This window comes from Prunus persica, chromosome G3, assembly GCF_000346465.2.
Source record: "Prunus persica cultivar Lovell chromosome G3, Prunus_persica_NCBIv2, whole genome shotgun sequence".
Lineage (NCBI taxonomy): Eukaryota > Viridiplantae > Streptophyta > Magnoliopsida > Rosales > Rosaceae > Prunus > Prunus persica.
The window spans coordinates 5,242,706-5,259,804 of NC_034011.1; the positions used below are offsets into that span (position 1 = coordinate 5,242,706).

Consider the following 17,099-nt stretch of genomic DNA (forward strand, 5'->3'; position numbering starts at 1 on the left):
TTGTATATAAGTATGAGGGCAAGGTTGATTAAATATTTTAATATTAATATTTGAGTAGGGTTTGCCCTTTCACCGGTCTAGACTCTTTTAGAGTAAGCAATTAAAAAAACAAAGAGGGTATCAATGTTTCTTAACATGCATCGACGAACGTGTCACGTGGACGGCCTACTCAGCAATGTCTCGTCAATCGAGATGTGTCACGTAGACGGCCTACTCAGCAAGGACGGGGGGATTTATCACCCTTGTATTTAAGAATGCAATTGGCTGGGTTTAATCAAATATTCAATCTGAGCACTATTTGGAAGCTTTTGGAAGCTCTGCATCCTCACATGCTATCATTTTGTCACTATTTTGGGGGTGTTTTTTTTTCCTCAGGATGTCGGTAAATTCAGTATTTTGGGGGGCCAAAAGAAAACAATAATTCAAAGCCCCACACTCACGAGAAAGCAAACCCGTGAACCTTATCACTTTCGAAATAGAACAGAGCCAGTCCAAGTCCAAGGCAAATCATATCATACAACTAAGGCCACAAACTAATGTTTATATATTGCTTGGTTTTTAATACTAAATTAGCCTCCCATAATATGATTAGTTTATCAAGAATAATAAACATTTACTTATAAAAGTAATCATAAATTCTTCTTAGGCGGTGAGGTAATCTTGATTTTACATCTCCCTGAGCAAGAATCCACGCAGCCGCTCACTTTCTCTACCTCTACACTCAGAAAAAGAACCCAAATTAAAACAAATAAACATGAAGAACAAATAAATTAAATCCATAGACAAGGGAAGTGGAATTTTCATTTTAACCTACAATCATCAGTTGTATATAATTATGTGTCTATCTCTTTCATTAATAAACATACGATTACATATACAACCGGTGATAAGGGAGAATGATTTCGTACCTGGGTTTTGTTTAGTGCTGAAATTGGAACACAAGGTAGAAGCACATCCAAGCTTGCAGAAGTCATACTGATTGTGGTTTTGGATATTACTCTGACCTAAAGGAGGGTTTGGAATGATGCAATCTTTCAAGCATTCAAGGGTGCATGAGCCAACCGTGTTGTTAGGAATGATGACACAGAGGATGAAGCAGCTCCCATAGCAGCTTTCGAAAGAAGCAGTGGACTGACCCACAAGCATCATCCCCAGCACCAAATAAGCGACCGCCAGTGACCTCAATTCCTTCTTATCCATCGATCTCATTCTCTCTGCCGACCGAACCAAGAAATGACAAATGAAACTTATAGCTAAATGGCAGAGCACATGTCGCTACCCCTATTTATAATGGCTTGGTTTATATGTGGACAGTCTGGATAGAACCGGTAGAGACAGCAGCCAGGTAACTATGTTGGCATAATTGTTTGAAACGACCCGCTCCGAATTCCTTTCGACATCAGGCCCACTTATTAACAATATTCTTCTTTTCGAAAAAAAAAAAAAAAAAAAAGAGGCTCGAGACTTTCTGCTGAAATTTCGGCAAAGTCTCTTCTGAAAAATGGACTTTTCCCAACCAACAGCGTGCACAATACAATAGCACACAGTTTATAAAATAGGCCTCCGGCCTTACATCCAACCCTAACCTGAACGATAACAGAACAATTCTAAAGAAATTCAGTTTACATATGCAACAAGGGCAAGTAGAAGGCCAGTAAGGGAGTGATTTTTTCAGCGACACTAACAAATCACTCATATTATTAACACATATATATTTTTATTTATTAATACTATACAATAAATATAAATCCGTGAATGTTCTAATTAATACCACACATTAGGACTTCAATAAGTTACGGATTGGAGTCCTCTATGGCCGGTCTTGACTTTTGGGTGGCTTCGGACATAAATTAAAATGAGGCCTTCCGATTTTATACTAAAAAATAATTTTGTAATATTTAATTAACAATTTTGACCTAAAAATAAATAAATGGAAAGAAATTCAAAGATTTGAAACACTAATAAAAAGAAAACAAATAAAATTCTGATTTTTTTTTAATGAAGAATAAAATTCTGAATTTTTTATTTTTTTTGGCTTCTCAAGATTAATCCTAGTTGCTTCCTAGCCTTGCCCCAAGACTACTACAAATATTTTTTTATGGAGCTAAGGAGCTAAGCTCACTTTATATAATTCTAGGTTTTTCATGGACCAAGTAAAACAATAATTAAAATATATATATGTATAATTTTTGTATATTTGACTTTTTGACTTCAAACTGAAAAATATAATTTGACAAGGTAAAAATTGCTTTCGATAAAGAAAGCAGCACATCATGAAATATTAAACTTGTTTCAATATCAAAAGAATATCAAACATTTGTAAATTATTATAGTTTGATTTTTCAAATGCAATATCAAAATAATTCTTGTAAATTTTAAATATAATTATGGATTTTGACCTAAAAAATAAATAAATGCTGCCAAAAAAAACCCCCAATTCAAAGATTTAAAGCAATAATAAAAAGATAACAAATAAAATTATGATATTTTTCAAAAAGAGGCGTTGGACTCCTGTGTTCTATTTAGCGAACATGCTATTTAGTGAACTACTTTCTAGGCTCACTATATTAGACGAGCGAGTGAGGTGTTTTCTTCACTGTTGGACTATATAGTGCCCGTTTGGCATTGCTTATTTGGGGTAATAAGTGATTTTTTAAAAATTTTGAGAAGCCCAACCCGTTTGGTAAACTGTGAGAAAATCACTTATTGTTAAAAATTGCTGTGAGAGAAAGCTATAAGGGAAAGCAGCTAATTAGTTGCTTTCATTTTTTGATTATGCAGGAATCAGTTTCGAAGAGGCGCTGGGTTTAATGATTATGCGGCAATCATTTTTTGATTATGCATACAATCAATACCAACAATACTTTTAACAAAATTTTACCAAACGCCAAACTGTTTTTTCTCACAGCTGATTTCTCTCACAGCAAATCTGACAGCGATTATTTTCACAGCACAGCAATGCCAAACTAGCCCATAACCTCATTTAAGTTAGTCTCGTATATTACCAAATATGAATTTCGAGTGTTATCTAACACAGTCCAGTTCAGTAAGGCGTACCAAACATGGCCATGTAGAGCATATATGAATCTTGAGGCCCCCAAATTTGGGGGCCATGCCCAGGGTCGGCCTAACTGACATGACTCCCTTTTAATCCATCTTACCTTCAGGATTGTGCAAACTTTCCATTCCTTCCATGCGACCACTTACAAATAATACAGGAGCGTTTTAGATCATTTCTCCTTATTTTTTTCTTTCTTTCTATTTAAATTAAAGACTTAAACTATGAAGCGTGCCAACCCGTGAACATTTAGATAAGAACTAGTTTTGGAAGCAGAGCCAATCCAAAATAATATATCATTCATAATTCATTATTTTAGTTTCAAATTGGCCTTACATAATATGATTAGCTAAACCCTAATTCTTATTTGGTGGTAAGAAGGTATTCGAGGCGCATCTGTCTGAGCAAGAATCTACACAGCCGCCCACTTTCTCAATATCTGCACGCGAAAGATAACTCATGTTATTTGGCCAAAAAAAAGAAAAAAAACTCATGTTAAAAGGAGCAAGACAAATTAGGTCAAATTACAATTTTGACCCATGCAATTTATTTTGTTTTTAATTAAGGTCAAATTGGTAACTTCGTTTTATGGTTTGATGACGTATGTTTGGTCTTTTTTTTGTTGTTGCCACGTCATCAAACTGTCCAAAGAATAGGTAGACATGTGAATTTGGCCTTATTGCTGACTAATTAATGTAAAACATTAGAGATGTGGTTGTAATTGTTTGAACTAAAGTGGAAACTCTTCCAACTTATATGAAAGAAAGGGGGCATTAGAATTCTCATTCTTTAATACGATAGTTTTGTTTTGTTTTTTTTTTTCGCTAAGCTCATATATTAGATTAGATTTTGATTTTCGTTAATAGGTATATGATTATAATTATGCACGTAGATACATGTAACGTGCAAACGAATGCATATATGTGAATGTATAATCTACTTAATTAATGAAAGACCAAAATTAAAATCTAATCTAAATTTAAGGGTTGATAACAAAATCATTTTATTCGATTATGACCTAAATGGAGGATGATTTAAGTTTGAAAATTATTTGTACCTGGGTTTTCTTGATCCAATAAACTGGCACACAAGGAAGAAGCACATCCAACCTTGCAGAAGTAGTGACTGTTTTTGGGGACACTATGTAAAGAAGGACTGTCGAACGCACATTCAGCTATGCATATAACGCCACATGCGGCAACCCCAAAAAGGCCTTTGGTTTTCCTACATTTATCCACGCAATTACCGTAGCATCCTGGATTGTCAACAGCACTGCTCTGCGCCACCAGAAACCCTAACACCAAGCAACCCATCACTAAACACATAACTCTATTCTCCATTTTCTAACAAAGTTTTCTTAAGCCTCTCTCTCTCTCTCTAGCTTTGCACAATAAAATCTATCAGAAAAATTATTCAAAACCTAGATAGCATGAGGTTGCACTTCTTTACCCCTATTTATACAATTTGCGAGGTCTTGCTAATATAGAGTACAATTCCACATGCGTTGTTAGAGTTCAACTCTCATCTTGCCTCTCTCTAGACTTTAAGCCTTCTTTCCCGAAAAGGAAGAAGAAGAAGAAGAAGAAGAAGTAGTAGAGGGGTTCAATTAAACACAAACATAAGAGGATGGTGTTGGTGTACATGTATGGGATCATAAATGCATAAGTGAATGGTGTACATGTGGTTTGTTATGTTGGCTTATAAGTCAATGCGTGCGCTTGATTTGATAAGGCAATAATACGTGTGATTTTAGTGAGAAAAAAGAAAATATCAAATAAATTAATTAGGACTAAGAAAAGAATACTTCTCAGGATTGTCATACCATGTAAATATGATAACACGGTAAGTTTAGCAAATTTTGTTTATTTTACTAATAAGAGAAGAGTTATTTGAAATTGATTTTTTTTTTTTTATTAGAAAGAGAAAAATCACTAAATCAAAAATAATTAGTGTAAGTCTAGCCAATGATTCAATGAATAATATATTTGTACATATTCGAAAATTTTGTCTCTATTCTGACACATACCGGTGTATGGAAAATATGGTTTGTGTTTGTATAAAATTTTAATGTCTCATCTGGTTATCATTGTAAGAATAGAAAGAAAAAAGAGAAGAAAGATTGAGAAAATTTTTGTCTTTATTTTTTCTATTAGTTTGAATGAGTAGCACAAGTGTTGTTACAAATGTACTTATTTATATATATTTGATGATAAAACAAAATGCACTTATATATACACTGAGATTTAACTTCTGCCCTAAGATAGCAGACTGAGTCTTAACAAGACTGCTCAACAGTCTAACCAATCTTCGGTGACATGCAAGATTGCATTTCCATCAATTAACATATGCTCTCGTCGCAAGTTTTTTTTTTTTTAATGCGGAAACTGAAATTACAAAATGAAACCCTAGCACAAGAAAATTCAATACCTTATAGGATTTAAGACAAACTATCCCATACATTTTCATCTGTGCATAAGGTACGATTGCATATTCTTAGTTCATCTCTTTTTTTTTTACTTTTTAATACGGTCATGCCTAATTTTATCACTTTTACGGGAATTAATGTTATTAATGCAAATTATTTTCCGAACTATAACGTGTTCAAATGGAGAATTTTTTGGTTTGGTCGTGAAACCGCTATGTGATATTATTAATTTATTTATATTATTGTATATGTATTTATTTAATCTGTGAAATATCAATCATTTCTACCTATAGTTTTTTCTACAATTCACTCCATCAAGATGTTAGTTTAGTCGCTCAACCACAAATTGCACGAGTAACACATAAGATTGTTCTTTTTTATTTCCAACTTAGCCTTACATCATATGGGCAGACTTCATACATTTGTGAAAGTATATATATAATTAAGAAACCAAATCCTTCTTAGTTATGTGGTAAGGTACTACTTATGCTGCATTTCTCTGAGCAAGAATCCACACAGTCGCCCACTTTCCCCATCTCTGCGTGCGAAAGAGAACTCAAGTTAAAAGAAGTTAAATCCATAAAAGTAATAAAAATACTAAATAATTTTTTAAAAAGAGTAGCTAGCTATACCTGGGTTTTCTGTATCGATCAAACTGGCACACATGGAAGAAGCACATCCAAGCTTACAAAAGTAGTGATCGTCTTTGGGTACACTAAGTAAAGAAGGGCTGATGGCCAAGCATTGTGCTATGCACGTGCCGGCACACGTGATAGCGCCAAACATGCTACCTTTGACACACTTAGGGAGGCAGCTGGCGTAGCAGTCAGGATTGTCGACAGCAGTGGACCGCCCTGTCAACGTGACCAACAACACCAAGGAAGCCATGGCTGCTCCCATATTCACTCCCTTCTTCTCCATTTTTTTTAGTTTAACCCTAGATCTCTGTGCTTAAATCAAGCTAGTAATTAGAAGAAGAAGATGTCACAAATAATATAATTCAAACCTAAATAGCAGCTCTCTAGGCTCTGGCTAGCTATAGAACTTCTATTTATAGAGATTGGTTTTTTCATTTTTTTAATTTAGTTTTAGCTGAATAATGCGTAAGCCTTCGTATATGTATGTAAGCCCACATGCATTGTTATACATCTAGTGATCTGTACATGTAACATGTGGATTGTCGAAGATTAACCGTGACTCAGACATAAGTGAATGATGGTAAGTCAATGGGTGTGTGTGCCCCTCCCCAAGTTAGATGGGCAATACTGAGTAAGCTTTAATTTAGTGTACATAAATACGGGACAGAAAAAGTACGTAAAAAATCTTACATGCGTGTGTTTTAGTCAAATAGTGATCATGATAAACTACAAGGACGTACGTGGAGAGGAGAAAGACTTGAGAACTCGTTTAATTCACATATTAAAAGTTTGAAAATGAAGAATTTGAGCATCCAACTCAAAATTAATTAATAATAAATACGGATCTTAAACGTTCGAAACTCTTACTCATGAAGGAGAAACCTCAAACCCTTGGGCGCCCCCTGGGTATGCAATTCTCCTGTCTTTGGAATGCACTAGTTGCACTATTTAATGACTACATCATCCAAATTACAACTTAAAAATACCTTTTTTTATCTTAAAAATCTTGCCATTTCTTTATGATGGGTGGTGGGTCTAGCAATCCAAAGAAAAACATTTGGACAAATTCAAAATTCTGTTTCTCAATTACAATCAAAGGGGTTTCTTTCTAATGCATGTTATTCTTCTTCTCTTTTTTCTTTTTTTTTTCCTATCGATTTGTTATTGTTGTTTCAACGATTTGTCATACCAGTGAAGAAAGTTGAAGTTCTACCCAAAAACCAATTGGCAATGGGGAGAGTAGCCCAACTCCTTATAAACCCTTGCTAGGTTTCTCAACTTTTTAATGTGGGACTTTTTACCTTCACATTCTCACACGCCCCGCACATGTGGCAAATTTTCAAGCCTAAAACGTAGACAACACATATTGGGTAATGTGGAGCACGTGTGGCCGTTGGGCTTTCACACGTGGGCTAACCTGCTCTAATACCAAGAAGGAAGTTGAAGTTCCACCCCAAAACCAATTGGCAATGGGGGGAGTAGCCCAACTCCTTATAAGCCCTTGCTAGGTTTCTCAACTTTCCAATGTAAGACTATTTACCTTCACATTCTCACAACCAGATGATGACGTGGTATGCCATAGAGTTTTTTTTGGCACGATGAGGTGGTATGACAAGGACCTAAACATTTTTTTTCCCCACAATATTGGGCTTAATTGGTTCAAGGATTCTATTATGAATCCGTTGTTCTTTTACCCACACAAAATTCAAGACAATAAAATTGCAAACACACTTTAACAATCCATATGAGAGTAATATTTATCTTCCATATATTTTTATTTTAAAATTAGCTTACATATATCTTGGCAGAAACTTCACTCATTTGTGAAAGTATATATAACATCATAATTAATTAACCAAAACCCCCTAGTCCTTGTTCTAATTAGGTGGTAAGGTATTCATCATGGTGCATTTCTCTGAGCAAGAATCGGCACAGCCACCCACTTTCGCAATCTCTGCACGCAAAAGAGAACTCAGATTAATTGAAGGAAAGTTGAATAAATCTGTGCAAAAGAGACTAGTGGAGGGCTTGAAACTCTAGAAGTACCATATACCTGGGTTTTCTCTAGTGATGAAACTGGCACACAAGGAAGAAGCACAACCAAGCTTGCAGAAGTAGTGATTGTCTTTTGGGACACTGCGTAATGAAGGACTTGCCGTCATGCAGTTTGCGGCGCAAAAACCGCTGCATATAAGGGTCGCCAACGGGCCACCGTAGAGACAAGTGAGGCATTGGGCGTAACACAGTGGATTCTCAACAGCTCTGGTACTGTTGGACTGCCCCAACACCAAGAAAGCGATGATCGCTAAAGACATCACCTCCTTCTTATCCATTTTTTGTCTCTGGCTCACAACACAAGATATATCACAACCAATCAAACCTAAAATTTCTGTCCCTATTTATAAAGACTCGGTATGTTGAAGTATTTCAGGACTATTAAGGTAGTTTTATTGATTTCTTATGGACTTGAAAAAAATAGTCCCTTTCATTTTGAGGGACACTCTTGTAGGGTCATTCGTATTGTATTTCGATCATTCGAACCGTCTTTTTTTAAGTATCATTTCAAAGGTCATCTATACAAAAAATCACTAAATTCCATTTGACCACTCAATCATGGGACTACACTGGGCTACAACCTAGGTAGCTTTTTGAAGAAATTTTTTAAAACCTATTGGCTCATGTAAGGTTTTTGAAGAAAAATAAAATTAAACTTATATAGCCCATTAACTTGCAGTTTCCACTTGTGGTTGGGGACCTCGTTTTGTGGTCTTCTTGGCAGTTTCCCCACTATTTATATGAAGATATCTTTTTAGACACCAAAAAAAAAAAAAAAAAAAAAGGTAAATAAACTCAATAATAGGGAAATATTATTTTTCTTAAGTCTGTTTTGTGGTCTACTTAGCGGTTTTCTCCATTTCTTTTGTGTTAACCTTTTTTTTCATTTAATTTGTATTAGTTATATGCTAAATATATTGGAAATTAGCTCAGAGGGCTATGAACTAGCGTGGGTTTACATAATTTAATGTGTACTTTTATTTCTAGAAAATATATAGAAATTGTAAATTAAAAATTATCATTAGATTTTAAGCTAAAAAGTTTATCTAGCCCACCTGTCGAAAAATTCCTGGTTATGCTCTTACACTCAATTAAATGGTTGTTATTTTATATTGTTTTCTTGAAGCATTGTGTTCTTATATTTTGTTGGTCACAACTAGATGTCTTAACAACTTTCAATTTGTCTTATTTTTTGCAAAAATGATCTATGAATGAATACTTGAAAAATAGATGGAATCATCTAAATAAACGTTAGAAGAGTTATGACCTTAAGATGTTTGAATCTTCAAGGATTGGGATAACTCAGTTTGGAGCCCTGGTTTCAGTCTCTCTTCCTGCAGGTTTGTATTCAGTTTTCGCCTTCTCCTCCTTCTTTAGGTCATGCAAAGAGTATCATGGGTTGCCCAAGATTGATCGACATACGAAAAAGAATCCAATGCTATGTCTTAGATGTGCTCCTGATTTGATAGGCAAAAGTACTGAGTAAAGGTTTTGGTGCACATGTTGGTTGCGGAAGATTTATTCCAACTCCCACACCACAAGTGCATGGTATTTTTTTATTTTTCTTTTCTTTTCTTTTGGGTATGGCAGTGTTAGTCAAGAAGGCTAATTGTATCCTAAGTAATTGGAGGAATTGTATGTACCTCAAGAATTAATAGGCCACTCTAAAACAGTCATATGAATTATGGGCTCAATTCTGTTGAAAGTGTCATCCTCGTATTCAAGTGAGTTGAATTTAAAGTCTTCCTTCAATTAAGTGAAGACAACTACCACTCAGTGAGGGACATACGAGAAATATCCCAAAAATGGTCTCAACTAATTCCTAAAAGATAAGCAAAAAGCCTAAAACTAAAAAGTAGAAACAAATTTAAATATTTTCTCACTTTTAGCTTTTATGTATTTTCCTTCACTTTTTATCCTTTTCAAGTGAAAAAGAAAAAAAATTCAAAACACAGCTACTTCATTTTAAAGCCACAAATACATAAAACAATAGTCTATTAAAATAAATAAATAAACAAGAGTCTACGTCCAACAAAAATCATTTATAGATACCGATATATAAATAATAAAAAATTTAAAAACCTATTGTCATGTTGTGAGAACGTCAATTACATATATGTTAAATTTGATTTGGATGGTGGTAAGATCCATCGTAGATCTTCGTTATAATTTCTTTGTGTTCATAAAAATTTAAAACTAAAAAAAAAAAAACACATGTTACTGCCATGTTTGGCCTCTACACAACAACAGCACAATCACACCGGAGGGCAGAAAGGGCTATGTCTATGGTAGAGGCAGTGAGCCAAACAATCCACAAGACACCATTCTGTCACCGAAATTCTTCCACGTTTTTGACATTGCAAGAAACACCTCGTCACAGCAATCACTACTGTGATCATCAAGATGTGGAATTAGACGGTGATGATGAGATGGTTGAGACATTTGGGCCCTCCCAGTAACCAAAACCAAAATAAGAAAAAATATTGACACCACAAGAATTCTCATGGATTTAAAAGAAGGAAAAAAAAAAAACACTAACTAAAATTGACCAATTGTGATTGCACTGGCACCGCCTTGTTCCCTAAGCAAGCAAAAGACCAGTGCAGAAGAATTGCCGAGCAAATCTCCTTTGGCATAAAGCACACTACAAGAATAATGCAAGGCTTTGCTCACTGAGGCCCAGCCGGAAGCATTTATAATTGTAAGTGGCCACATGCCAGAGGAGACTTTGCCCTGTAATTGATCTAACTGCACAACCAAAGTTGAAAGTTGCAGAGAGATGCACCGGAGAGACCGTTATTTATGCTAACCCAGAGGAAGCATATCCTAAGGATCCTAAGGAACAATGCTTTCGTTTGTGTGTTGAAAAGTACACCTTTATCCATAAATCCCGTCCCACTTTTTCATGGTACAAAATTTTAGCTGTACAGACTACTTCATGAAGCTGATTTTAAAAAAATGTGACTGTAATTAATCAACTTCTCAGTGCTAATCAGTACCATAAATGAGAAATTAATTCTCTAATTCGTTGTTGACTCGGGTTCTCGCTTAATTACATCAACTAATGAGTCACTGTGGTTTAACAAACATGCAGTTTTACTAGCTTGCTAGGACGTGAAACAATATAAGCCAGTCATTGTTGAAAATCTTGAAAAGAAAATATGGGAAGCATTCTAAATATATAAGAAGGAAGATTCAGAGCATGTTCTCAATCTATCTTTTTCTTCTACTTGGTAATGTCACTTTCATTGCTTTCAGGACCAGCCAAATGGACCTAACAAAAGTTGATTTTGTTAGAGAAAACACTCGAGCCTGCATTCATGAATTCAACTCATGTGATGGACACACACACACACATATATATATATATAGTTCTATTATTTATTTGCAGCAACATACTGATTCTTTTATTTTTATTTTCCATAAAATTATATTATGATCACCAAGATCTAAATTTGACAGTTGCATCTAAATTTCGGGACAAATCTATTAGCTAGGAAGTTTAGACTCCTCAACGTGTACGAGTTTTTAGGGTTTTATGTGGTTTTGGCAGAAACATGTCATGATTTTAGAAAGCTGCAGCAGGATATCCCCTAGAACTCAAGTATATCCTCTAAATTGTTAAAATTAATGCACACTTGTGTCTTGAATAATATAGAATAATCTAGAAAAATTGAGAGAAGTTGACAAGTTAAAGTCGGCTCTACACTAGAAACATCCTACTAATTATATAATGTATTGTAACTAGATAATTCTAGATTTATAGGACAACTAGTGGCTGAAAACACTCGAAAGTCGGTTACTGTGCAACAACCGACTTGACTAGTTATTTGCCAACTTAGAGGGTTGGTTTAGCAACTCTATAAATATGCAAGCAGCCCACTTATGTAATCAAGCAAGAAAAGCTGAAAACTACCAGCTGCCCTGTATCCAACTAAGTCTCTAAAGCTTTGTAACTTTCCTCCATTCAAATATAATTACCTCGCTACTCTTTCAAAAAGTTTTCTATTCCACATCAAGCTATTGTCCTAAACACTAAACTACCAACCATTCTCTAAACCTCTTCTCCCTTAAACTAAACCCTAAATTAAAGGCTGTCTTTAATTTGACTCCCTTTTAACCAATCCTTGTGTAACATTTACACCAAAACACTAAATATGAATTGGACATCCAACATATATATATATATATACAGTCCCCTTTTATTGAGGGATCCCTCAAATAATTTTATTTGAGGGACGCCCTTTAGGGTACCCTACTATTTTTTTCTCAATGATCCAAACTATCTATTTTTTAGATCTTCATTCATAGATCATCCTTACAAAAAATTAGACAAATTGGAAACCGTTTCGACATCCAATTGTGTCTTACAAAATCAATGAACACGGTGCTTCAAGAAAATACTAAAATTTCAATAACTCAATTGAGTGGTCAAATGATATCTGATTCAAGTGATTTTTTGTAGAGATGATCTTTGAATGAGTATCTACAAAATAGACGGTTTGGATTAGCGAAATACAAATTGAGTGGGGCCTACAAGGGGTATCCCTCAAATTATTTGAGAGATTCCTCAATAGAAGCTCTCTGTATATATATATGTTTGTGTTCTTAGTGTCAATATTTCTTAATTGTTTTATTTTTCAACTCTCATAATATTTTATTCGAATCGAAACCCAATCTCTGTTAGCTGAGCTTCTTTTCTGAGGGAAGAAATTAAGTAAGAGGGAGGATCTGCAAAAGTAGAAATTGATGACACTGTCATGAAAAGAGTATCCCGCAAGTCCTCTACTCCAATTGCCACAAGTCCAATGGACTGTTAATAAAGTCCTCAACTCAAGCTCTCAACTCCTCTAAAGCCCAAAATGAATAAATTGTTTAGTGGAACCCTGGTTTCAGTCTCTCTTCCAGCACATTTGTATTCAGTTTTCGCATTCTCCTCCTTTAGGTCATGCAAAGAGTATCGTCGGTTGCCCAAGATTGATCGACATACGAACAAATCCAATGCTTAGTCTTAGATGTGCTCCTGATTTGATAGCCAAAAGTACTGAGTAAAGGTTTTAGTGCATATGTTGGTTGCGGAAGATTTATTCCAACTCCCGCACCACAAGTGCATGGTATTTTTTATTTATTTCTTAACTTTTCTTTTGGGTATGGCAATGTTAGTCAAGAAGGCTAATTGTATCATAAGTAATTGAAGGGACTGTATGTACCTCAAGAATTAATAGGCCACTCTAAACAGTCGTATGAATTCTGTTGTCACTGCCATAGCCCACTGGTACAAGAATATTGTGCGTTCCGAAACTAGAATATTAGAACTATCGATCAAGTATAAACTAATGCAACTAGGAGAGCATCTTTTTTTTCATAATGAAGGGTATAGCCGTGCGGCTATACCGTTTAAATAAAATATACAGAAAATTAGTTAAATACTCATTCCTAGACATAAAACTATAAATAAACCCTATACTATTTAATGTATATAAACACATCCAAAATAAACCCAAAAATCGACAGCTGTCGATTTTTTCAATTCAACAGTTATATTGGATTATGGTTTTGCCCTTTTGCAATTTTGAGAAACAATCGACTTCAATTTTTTTTTAAAATCTTTTATTTAAAAGAATTATGTTGTATATTGAAGAGGAATAAGAAGAAGAAATGCATGCGCTCATGACTCATGGAGCAGCTTGTGGTGCTCTAGGCTCATCTTCTTCCCCCAATCCTTTCGAAGCTCTAGGCAATGCTCTTATCTGTTCTTCTTCCAAGACTTAGGTTTGTCGTTCTTCCTCGTTGCTTCTTTCACTTTCAATTTCTCTTCTCTGTTTCAAATTTTCAATCCTCAACGGCGTCATTTTCTTAGGCTTTCGTTTGATTCACGAGCAGGACGCCCACAGCTTATGTGCCATAATTTTATCCAGACGCTCATGGCCACATGCTGCACCAGATCTGAGAGAAGGCTCACAAGGATGAGCTTAAGAAGAACGAAGAGACCATTTCAAGGTTAGCCGAATCATATTGGTATGATCCGGTTTGATTATCGCCGAAATTCGAAGCTCGTTGAGCAATTTCTTTGCGATTTTTTGATTAATTTGAATATGTCGATAGTTCTTTCCCTTAGTTTTGCATTTCGTTTACAAATTGCAATAAATCAATTGATTAAAAAAAAAAATCTGAAAATTACTTGCTTGCTTATTTGTGTTAGTTCTAACATGATTTGTAATGTTGGTATTGTGTTTCTAGTTATTAGTAGAATGGTTGAACATCTACATAAACATTTACTGTTTGTATGATGTACATGCTAAGCTACTATTAGTTAGCAATTTTTGTTTCAGTCTTACCACTGCTTTTGCTATTACAGAAGGATAATAATGTTGTTTACTTGTTAAAATTCCTTTTTCAGCGGGTTGAGACCTATAAGTTATCTAGCCTGGTTTTGCTGCTGTAAATAAATTTTTTTAATGTGAAAATATCTAGTGATTTCCCCTCAAATTCATTCCGTGAACCAAACGGGACCTAACTCTCTAAACTCTCTTAGTTATACAAAATTATATATGCAGAAATACATGCTTACTGCAATGGTTTCTCTATATTGCGCAGATCCTGACAAAGTGCAGGGCTGCGTCATGAACTGCTCGAAGTTGTGCAACAAAACTAATTACTAGTCCATTACTAGCTTTTGTGCCAGGCCAAAGAGCACTATATATATGTAATGTCCTCATATATTATGGTTATGTATATTTTTGGTTTTTAATAATAAAAGGGCAATTTTTAGTGACGACTATAATGTTGTTGTTACGATAATGACCACAGTACCTTTTAAAAATAAAACTTTAATTACAATAATATGTATGAGATACTCGGTTTTTGGGACCCAAATGTCCACCCTTATTACTCCTAATTCTAAAAGGGCTCCTCTTGATCCAAGGGCACTATGTTCGGTTATCTTAGGGGCATTGTAGTGCAACTATATCCTTAGAAGATCATAAGTTGGTAAATGGTTGTGAGGCTCGGTAGGTATATATATATATCAATGTTGGACTTGTAATCATACTCATGGACAATTGATCCATCTTATCGGGTGATCGGAGATGTTTGTTTGGGTGACTGGTGACCAGTGATAGAGGTCGAATTTTTAACTTCGGGGAGAGAGAATAAGCTTAAACATTTGGAATTTTCCTCTGCAGCCAATGCCCATGCTCTATATGTATTAAAGAGATTGTGAGAAGGATGGGGTTCAATGTCACTTCATGTGAAGCATCCAAAATCAAAAGTTTTGAGCCCTTATGAGAAGAAGCCGAAAAAATAAGGTAAACATAGACATTTATTCCAACCAATATGACATTAGAAATTATTTTTTTCTGATACAAAAGTGATAGTATTTTATTGATGGATAGAAATTATACAAATACAAAAATTGAGCTAAGTTCTACAGAATTAGGCGAGCATCTATACACCAATACGGAATGCGACAATAGTCCATGACTCAACCGAACCCTCCGTATATGTTTGGCAATAATGGCTTTTAATGGTTGGGCTCCAGCTAATTGGGCTAGACGGTAGAAGAACAAGAAACCGTTTGTCCTGTGGATTTGGACTGTGTAAACGAAAAATTCATGCTGAAATAACTTTCCAAATTTACCCTCTTTCATGACATTTTGCTTTTATTTCTTTAAAATATAAAAAAGAAATCACAATTTCAAAAAATGGCCTCCTCCCTTAAAGCCATGTTTGGCATTTTTCATTTTTTTAAAATACTTTTATTTTTATATGCCAATTCAACCATGGAATCATCCCATTAGCTTTTTATATTTTTCTCTTACATACGATTTGAATAGCTTAGAGCATTCACAATAATGCTCTCTATTTCTTAGCTAAAATTTAGTTAAGAATATAAGAAAGCTATTTTAGGAGCTCTTTAAAAAATTTCAACTCCAACCATACTCCATAATTTGAAGAGTCATAAATGCTATAACTCTTTTTTGATTGGTCCATTTCTATTAAAAAATAAAATAAAAAATAGTTAGCATTATATAAATATTTGAAATACTCATTAAATAAAACATCATTAAAAATATACAAAATTAGTGAAATACCCATTCCTAGACATGAAACTATAAATATACCCTATACTATTTAAAGTATAGAAACACACCCAAAATAAACCCAAAAATTGACAGCTGTCGATTTTTTAAATTCAATAGCAATGTTGAATTATTGTTTTGCCCTTTTGCCCAAAATAAACCCAGCTCCAAGGCTCAATTAAAATAATCGACGATTGCTCCTTCAAAATCTCGGAGCTGGTTTGTGAGAAATCGATGAGCTGCCGATTTAACTAACCTCACCGTCGGAGCCGCAACTCTAATTTTCATTGCTTTCTAGATCTCTCACTTGCTTTCTCACAGATCTTGCAGCTATTTCCAGATCTCATAGCTCAATCTCTGGCATCTTAGTCATATGCAAGGTTTTTTTACAACTCAGGAGGTGGACTCGGGTCCTGATCCATGAGGCCGACTCTTTCCTCCATCAACAATGATGCGTTGCAGAGGGCTTTTCTCTATTCGGTGAGATCATCGAATCGAAGATCATCAACGACCGTGAGACCGAGAGGTCTAGGGGCTTCGGCTTCGTCACTTTCAACCACGAGAAGGCCATAAGGGACGCGATCGAAGGCATAAACGGCTAGAACATCGACGGTCGTAACATCACCGTCAATGAGGCCCAATCTGGTGGAAGCGGCGATGGTGGTGGTGGTAATGGAGGTTAAAGCTGTGGAGGATATGGTGGCGTTGGCTACGGATCTAACGGCGTTGGCTACTAAGGTGACGATCATCGTGAAGGCGGTGGGGATAGCGTCTCGATGACGATTCAGTTTAGGTCACTAAGGTAATTTGTATTTGATATTCATTTGAGTTTTGAATTGTGA

At 35.1% G+C, this 17,099-nt stretch overlaps 3 protein-coding genes across 3 annotated transcripts; all 3 read right to left on the reverse strand.

The window, feature by feature from the left end:
• Nucleotides 473–1,439, reverse strand: LOC18784416 (thionin-like protein 2). The gene is made up of 2 exons (XM_007217744.2): nucleotides 909–1,439; nucleotides 473–715 (listed from the first exon to the last, which is right to left on the reverse strand). The coding sequence occupies exons 1-2, from the start codon at nucleotides 1,207–1,209 to the stop codon at nucleotides 630–632; spliced, it is 387 nt and encodes a 128-aa protein (XP_007217806.2). The 5' UTR covers nucleotides 1,210–1,439; the 3' UTR covers nucleotides 473–629.
• Nucleotides 3,338–4,462, reverse strand: LOC18784433 (thionin-like protein 2). Its single transcript, XM_020560785.1, has 2 exons — nucleotides 4,116–4,462; nucleotides 3,338–3,497 (listed from the first exon to the last, which is right to left on the reverse strand). Exons 1-2 carry the CDS (start codon nucleotides 4,396–4,398, stop codon nucleotides 3,415–3,417), a joined length of 366 nt encoding a protein of 121 aa, XP_020416374.1. The 5' UTR covers nucleotides 4,399–4,462; the 3' UTR covers nucleotides 3,338–3,414.
• Nucleotides 7,834–8,454, reverse strand: LOC18784007 (thionin-like protein 2). The gene is made up of 2 exons (XM_007216047.2): nucleotides 8,175–8,454; nucleotides 7,834–8,075 (listed from the first exon to the last, which is right to left on the reverse strand). The coding sequence occupies exons 1-2, from the start codon at nucleotides 8,452–8,454 to the stop codon at nucleotides 7,999–8,001; spliced, it is 357 nt and encodes a 118-aa protein (XP_007216109.2). The 3' UTR covers nucleotides 7,834–7,998.